Below are 7,805 nucleotides of genomic sequence, written 5' to 3'. Positions count from 1 at the left end.
CACTTCTTACTCTGCAGAATAAAGTAGAGGAAAATGTTAATGTTACAAGCAACTTTTCCTCTGTTTCATAGTTCCTCGTCAGATAAAAACATTATTTGCCACAACCAACATGCTATAGTTGAAAACAACTTATGTTCCATAACTTCTGTACCCTATTTAATCCCTCTGTCCTTCATTCTCCTGATTTTTCACTAAGACACTGTTCTACCCACACTCTCCACTCCCATTTAACCACGCACTTCTAAGTAACTGCACTTCTGTGAGATTTTGGGCGACATTGCTTGAGGTATATTACAAATCTCCTGGTTAAAGCAGAACTTAACATTCTCCATTTTGTTTGTTTGTTTGATTGCCATTAGTGGTGATTTACCTTCTCTAATTTACATTAGTTGCTGAGTTATAGTCCCTTCTCTTCATTGTCACAGAACAAATTGCTTTTGTGGTTGCTTCCCTCCTTCAGTTCCTATAGAATCCCTAGTTCCTGATTGTTACCTATCTGCCTGGTTTCTGAATTTGTGCCTTGCTAGTTCCATCACATTGTTCTGCTTTGGTGCCCTTGTGCATTCTTGCTCCAATCTCATTACCAGGCTCTCATACTAGATCTATACATTTCTCCTAACTTAAAGGAATTCCCCTAGTTACACCCTGGGCTGGGTACCAACTTTGCATCTTCTTCACATCCTGTTGTTAAACTCTAATATTAATTCAGGCTCATTTTCTCACCATATATCCATAATCTACTTCTTCCTCAGATCCCAGAATGATAGCCAAATGATATCCTTCCCACAAATATTTCTGCATCATAAAAAACTTATCAGAACATATGAAAATATTTTGACTATCTCAACCAATAAAATTAAAATACAGTAGCTCTGAAATTGGCTGTATAGAACATATAATCTAATATATTCATTTGAGAGATGAGACTAATAATGCAATTGCAGTTAAGTTTTAAATTTGCAATGAGTTTTCTTATTTTCTCTCACTAGCAGGTGATAGGAAAAAAAGGTGTGTATTCATGGTTTAAACTTTTTAGGAAATTGTTAATTAGTGTCTCATCAATTGGTGATATTTTTCTTAGGCCCTAAATAGTATAACTATGATGTTGCTTGTCTAAATATTTCCTCTTTTCTGGCTGTAACATTGTCTAAATAAGAATTCTATTCATGTTGGAGATATCCAGAATTAAGATTTAGGATGTATACTAATCTCCAAAATAAGATGTGCTCACCCCAGGAGGTGCACAAGATAATCCATTGGGATGCATAAAAATAATGATACTTCTCTCCATTTTATTGTAAGGTATATTTTAAAACAATTTATATTTGTGATTATTTTCTAATTTTTATGTTAATGTAGTTATACAAACATTTAATACATAAATGCTCATACTATGATACTGCACATGTTTACTGTTGAAATAAATGATTCGAAAGATGAAATATTGTTAATTATAACAAATGCTATAATGTGACATATAAATGCTACTATTGATTTTTGATTACATGCAGTACTTATTTTTCAGAAGTGCTATGGATACAGCAGAATGCAATTTGGTAATAAAAAGGAATGATGTATTGATACATGCTGCAATGTAGATGAACCTCAGAAACACTATATTATATGAAAGGAGCCAGTTGGAAAAGACTGCATATTGTTTGATTCAATTTATGAAAATATCCAGAAAGATAAATCTACAGAGGCAGAAAGCAGAATAATGGCTGCGTAGGCCTAGAGGTGGGATGGAGATTGACAGAATGAGTATGAGGTATCTTTTTGGTGTGATGAAATATTCTAGAATTATATAATGTTGATGCTTCCACAATTCTAAATACACTTAAAACCAGTAAACTGTACACTTTAAATGGTGAATTTTATGATGTGCTGATTATATTTCAACATATCATTAAAAAACAGTGCTATTGAATGTGGTGGGGGGAGAATGGATGGGGATAAATTCCTAACTGAAATTTGACAGACATTATTAATGGCATCTCCAGAAAGAGGAGCTAGAAAGAGGGATAGGAGGGAAAGAACAAAGAAAAACCAGCCTTAAAAGTCTGGAGGGAGAACTCATGGAAAATTTACTCAATACGTTGGCATTTTACAGCATAGCTATTAGGAAATATCAGAACATTTGTTTTATGTGATTAGTAGCATTTGTAATTAGCAGCCAAATGCTGTGGAACAAGTACTTACAACACCTGGGCACATACTTTACAAATACATATTCACATCTGTATAAACACACACATAGTGAGTCTGTGCAAATTGAAATAGGAAAAAAATCTTTGGTGCCCTTCAAATTAGCTTAGGAACTCCCTTTTGTCTTTTATCCACTTAGACACCTGTTGGCCTCCACATTCCTACCTCACTCTGCCTACAGAAACCTGTGCTTAGAACAGTAAAGCAAAAACTTTCTCTCCTATTTTCACATTTTGTGTGCTCCAGGTACTTGCTTATGGTTGTCTCATGCTTCTTCAGTTTGACAATTCCAAGACACAGGAAGCACCTGAGAGTTACAGTGTTTCCCAATCTTCCTTTGCTTTTATTTTCTACTATCTACTTCTCTTCCCTGTTACCTAACATGGGTAAGCTTCTTATTCCAGTCAGATAAGGCAAAGAAGCATGGTCATTGTAGGCTGACATAGAAAACTAAATGATTTTCACTATCTCTAACCTTCCTTGTTATCTCACCTGATACAAAAACTCATCTGGTGCTGAAGATGCATGGGTTGAGAGGGCGCCCATACCTCTCCCTGCTTTCTCAGAGTGCAGACAGGCACGCATCTGTAGGTAACACTGTGCATGTGTAGACTGAAGACTGCTCTCAGACCAGCTCCCAAAGCCAAGTGTTTGGGAGCCTGATCACCATCGTAACAGCTCACTCTCTTATCTTTCTCCATTCATTTCCTCTTGCTTCTTTCTTATTTCTCATCTTTCCTTATTCTCTTCTTACTAATTCTATCTTCATGCACTCATTTTTAAATCTTATTCTTTTACATTTGCTTTTAGCTTTTTTGTTTCCTGTGACTTTCTTTTTTCTTGCATTTTTCTCTTCCTTATCCCTTACATTTCCTCTCTCTTTTCTCTCTTCCCTCTCATTCTCTTTCTTTTTTCTCTCATTTTCCCACATTCTTTCAGTCTCAAGTATGTTTCACTTAGTTCTCTACCTATGCCCTATTCAATATATTCAATGCTTATCTTTCCATTGGTTATGAGATGGTGGATTGCTTTACCCACTCCAAGGTACAGTGAGCATAGTAGGTAGGTGCTTCCCATGTAATCCATTTCAATGCCTTTTTCTACAGGTTGAAAATACTTTCCTCTTTCTCTCATGCTAAATTTTTCTTCCTAAATATTATCCTTTTTGAAATGTACTCAATCTGAATCACTCATCAATTACATCACATTTTCTCACATACCTTTTCTGTTTTTAACTCATCTTGATAAAAACGAAGTGATTTATCTTTGTGCTCTAAAGTAGATCTCTGGTTTGGGAATCATTCTACCTTGATGAATTACTATTATATATCTGCATTTAGGGAACTGTATAACCTTAGGCAAGTCACTTAGTCTCTTAATGCTGGTATTTTGCATCTATAAAAGAGAAGTAATATATCTATGCTTTTTATCCCACAGGGTAGAGAGACTATGAAGACCAAATGAGATGATTAGGACCTAATCCATGTCTACTTAAACTGAACTAAGGAAGAAAACATTCAGTTATTAAATGAATTCTAATAAAAATTATAAATAGATACTATGTCAGTAGGTCTCTTGTCACTGCCCTGGGATTAATCCCAGGGAAGATGATTACTACTTAAGTCTGAGTGGATTTCAGGTTAAGATCTTGTAGAGGTTCTAGGAAGGGTCTAGGTCAAGTTTTTAATCTAATTCAGCCACGGTTTGAGAATCACGTCTTTCTTGTTTTAGGATCCCTAACTTAGAGCCTCACATTGCTGGATGCTAGGATCATGTACAGGAGAAGAAATGTTGTCAATGGAGTGTGGGAACCAAGAGATTTACAAACTTGTCAGTCAATGAAGTTTGCTTCTGAGACTCAGTCTACCATTATTGACTGACTATGATGCTTGATTTCTTCCTCCTTTTACCTTTGGTTTTTATGAGAGGAAAATCAGTCATTTTTATGATGTTCAAATCAAAATCCACATGGTGAATCTACCTAAGCCATTGGTATTTTCATTTTTTATAATGGTGAAATTTAGAGTTCTAGCACCTTTAAAATAATACTAAGCATCAGACAAGGCATGAAGTTTATTTGAGAAGTAGGGTAGAAAGAGCCATACATCTGAATTTAGAACTCACCCTCACTCTGTTTCTGCAGCATTATTCTGTTCTCATAAATTTCCAGGCAGCAACTGTCCCAGACAAATAGTATGACTTTTTCCCCAATTTCTTCCTTTTCTCTATTTTATTCAGATATGAATAAGGACTAAAAATTTCACCTCTCCGGGAGCCCAATGCTACTCTAACACTAGTAGCTTTCCTTTTCTGTTTGATAAAAGAGAGATTAGCTGATGATTCCAGAATTTGTCCTTAAATATATGTTCTCATGTTGGAATATTATAGATTCTGAATTCTCCTTTGTTAATATATGATGCAATAGAGAATGTGCTTTGGGGTTTTACAGCTACCTGAAGTCTGCAGAGTTCTACCAATGGGAATTATTAGGCTGTCAACTAGAATCAGAAAAAAAAGAGACAGGCATATTTTAAGAACTAAATATTCAAAAGATATACCAGTGAAGGCCCCATTGAATCATGTTAGGATTTTGAATTTGGCATTTTATCATTGACAGTGATGATGGAATAGCGTGTATGTTTATTAGGCATAATGAAAGTAGTAAGCCTGGAGAGGCTATTTTAGATCTTATTATACAATTCATGTAAGTGATGAGAAGCCATTGACATTTAATAAGTTAACTAGTGAGACTAAGTCAATGGTAAATATGTTAGTATCTGTATATTTTTGATGCATAAGAGTTAGATGGAAAATATATTATGCTCAAAAATATTTTTGAGGAATAATCGTCCTTAAATAAGAGAATTTTTTTTTCTGTCTTGTAGACCAGTTTCTCTAATGGTGTGCCTTCTCAAATAAAAAAAGAAATACTCTATTGTGCTCTTAGTTTTTTGAATATGTGGTTTCTGAGTTCTGCTATAGCAAAATGAAGACCTTTCTGGTTTTTAACTAAAGAATATGACATAAAATATTTAATCATACAAAAAATCCACATAATTTAGTTTTTTGTAATACATTAAAAAATCACATCACTCTGAGTCACATTAAATGTAAAATACCAAACAAATTTTATAAAATAAATATACTAGACAGTCAGGTATACTTTCATTCAAATTTATGCTCCAGTCAGCCACAGATGCACTGGGAAATGTTGAAAAGTGGAAGAAAGAGGTAAAGCGAAGGAGATAAAGTTTTCAGCAGTTTTTTTTTTTTTCTATTACAATCTGTGCTGCAACTCTGAACATATGTTGTTTTCCTTTGGTGAAAGTATATGTGTAGAATAAATTCCCAGAAAGACAGAAAGTTAGAAATAAAATATAACTGAAAAAGAGAGAACAGAGGAAATAAATACAAAGACACACATACAAAAATAGAAAAAACGAAGAGAAAGAGAAACCGTAGTCACAGAGATGCAGGCACCACAAAGCCATATACACAGGTACAGCAAAAAGAGGGGAGGCGGAGGAGTGCTAGCGCTCAGGTTGTCTCCAACCCTCTCTCTGGGAGGCAGGCCGTAAGACAATTTTTAAACGCTAAAAAACCGTGTTTATATACAGCTTGACAAATAAATGTTAGACATTTGAATGACAAAAAAAATTGGCTTCTATTGATTTATTAAAACACTGTGTTTATTATATATTAACCAGTATACCATGTATTACAATTTTAAGAAATAACGAGGAAAATCAGGGTCTCTACCATACATTTTTAAACTTTTACAAAAATAGTTAATAACTTAAAGTATAAATAATAGTCTTTAATTCTGAGATGACTAAAGAATATATCATTAGGATTTATTTTATTTTATTTTTAACTTTTATTAGGTTAATGAAAACCAAGCAGAGAATTACCTCCTCCGATATTCGTTATGTACTTTACCACTTTTATATCATCCTTTCTTTACTTTTTCTCCATTAGTATTTGGGTAGGAAGCTATGTTAAGAAAAAGTGATAATGTTCTGCCTTTGGACAAAAGGCAAGTGCATATTAAAAGAAAGTGTCAATGCTACAGAAACACTATTTTTCCCAATGGGGTTCCGAGAAAAATTCAAAATGAAAGTTCATTAAGATGCAATCCATCAGAATGGATATATGGCTTTGTTGACTGAATTACAGGAATTTGTTTAATGTAGTTATAGGCATAGGAAGAATGATTAGATAATTTTCTCATAATGAAGGATTGTTAGTGTTTGTATTTTAGAAAAATATTTCATGGTGTTCTGCTAGTTGATTAGGAAATGTTGAAATTCCCTGAATTTTATTAACCCTATTCTTGTATCTGGAGCCAAGGAAAACATGCAGACATAAATTAAATGCCCTGAATTCCCAATCTATTTTACAAGGACAATATAGTCAGTCTCAAGTACTCACATTGAAGCTTCTGAGCATTAAATATTAACATTGGAATCTGTGTAATAGCTTCTAAATCTCTTCAAAGCATTTTTCATCTCTTTATTTCTCAGGGTATAAATGGCTGGATTTAGGAGAGGTGTAATAACAGAGTAGAACACAGCAAGAAATTTGTCTATCCAGGTGGTGCTGAGTGGCCACACATAGATGAAGATGCAGGGTCCAAAGAAGAGCACCACCACTGTGACGTGGGCAGTGCAGGTAGAGAGTGCCTTAGATGCCCCAGTTTTAGAGCTTTGGTGGACAGTGAGAAGAATATATGTGTAGGATATTAGCAACAGAATAAAGCAGGTTATAGCCACAAACCCACAGTGAACATTCATTAAAATTTCCAAATTATAGGAATCCATGCAAGCAAGCTTGATTACCAGTGGTGCATCACAGAAGAAGCTGTCTATGTCCCTGGGACCACAGAATGGCAGCTGAACAATTACAACCACTTGACTCATGGAATGCACAAAGCCAATGATCCAGGCAGTCACCACCAGTGCAATACACTTTTGGAGACTCATAATGGTAGAGTAGTGGAGTGGTTTGCAGATTGCCACATAGCGGTCATAGGCCATTATTACCAGTAGCACCATCTCATACGCTGCAATAAAATGAGAAAAGAAGATCTGGGACATGCAGCCTCCAAAATGAATGGTCTTGTTCTCCCTGAGAAAGTCTGTGATCATCTTAGGAGTGGTGACTGAAGAAAGCCACATATCAACAAAGGACAGGTTGGCCAAAAAGAAGTACATAGGAAAATGGAGATGGGAATCAGTGATGATTAAGATCAGAATGCCAATATTTCCAGATACAATGATCAGGTAAAGCATACAAAATACTAGGAAGAGTAAGAGCTGAATATTCCAAGAGTGGCAAAGTCCCAGAAGAACAAATTCGGACACTACAGACTGATTTCTTCCATCCATTTTTATTCAGAGTATCTTCTGAAATAACCTAGAGAGAAGGTTAGATTGTTAGTTATTGGGATGAGGAAGGATACTTAATTTTTAGAATTTTGTGTTCATATTGGAATTAAGCATTTATGTCTGAGAGTAAAATATAATATATGAAGAAAAATCTTGGCCCTATATGCATGGTACTATGTCCAACAGAGAACCTAACTGCCTACAATTGGCTTT

General features: G+C 34.8%; 1 protein-coding gene across 1 annotated transcript; it reads right to left on the bottom strand.

The window, feature by feature from the left end:
- Positions 1–6,653: 6,653 nt before the first annotated feature.
- On the bottom strand, positions 6,654–7,592 carry LOC123632334 (olfactory receptor 4K14-like). The gene has a single exon (XM_045542525.1). It carries the CDS (start codon positions 7,590–7,592, stop codon positions 6,654–6,656), a length of 939 nt encoding a protein of 312 aa, XP_045398481.1.
- Positions 7,593–7,805: the final 213 nt, after the last annotated feature.

Source organism: Lemur catta, chromosome 1 (assembly GCF_020740605.2).
Source record: "Lemur catta isolate mLemCat1 chromosome 1, mLemCat1.pri, whole genome shotgun sequence".
In the NCBI taxonomy this organism is placed as follows: Eukaryota; Metazoa; Chordata; class Mammalia; order Primates; family Lemuridae; genus Lemur; species Lemur catta.
Note: the sequence above shows the minus strand (reverse complement) of the source record. Positions and strands in the feature narration are given on the sequence as shown.

Coding starts and splice junctions, on each gene's coding strand:
- LOC123632334 (XM_045542525.1), bottom strand. CDS start 7,592: ATGGATGGAAGAAATCAGTCTGTAGTGTCCGAATTTGTTCTTCTGGGA.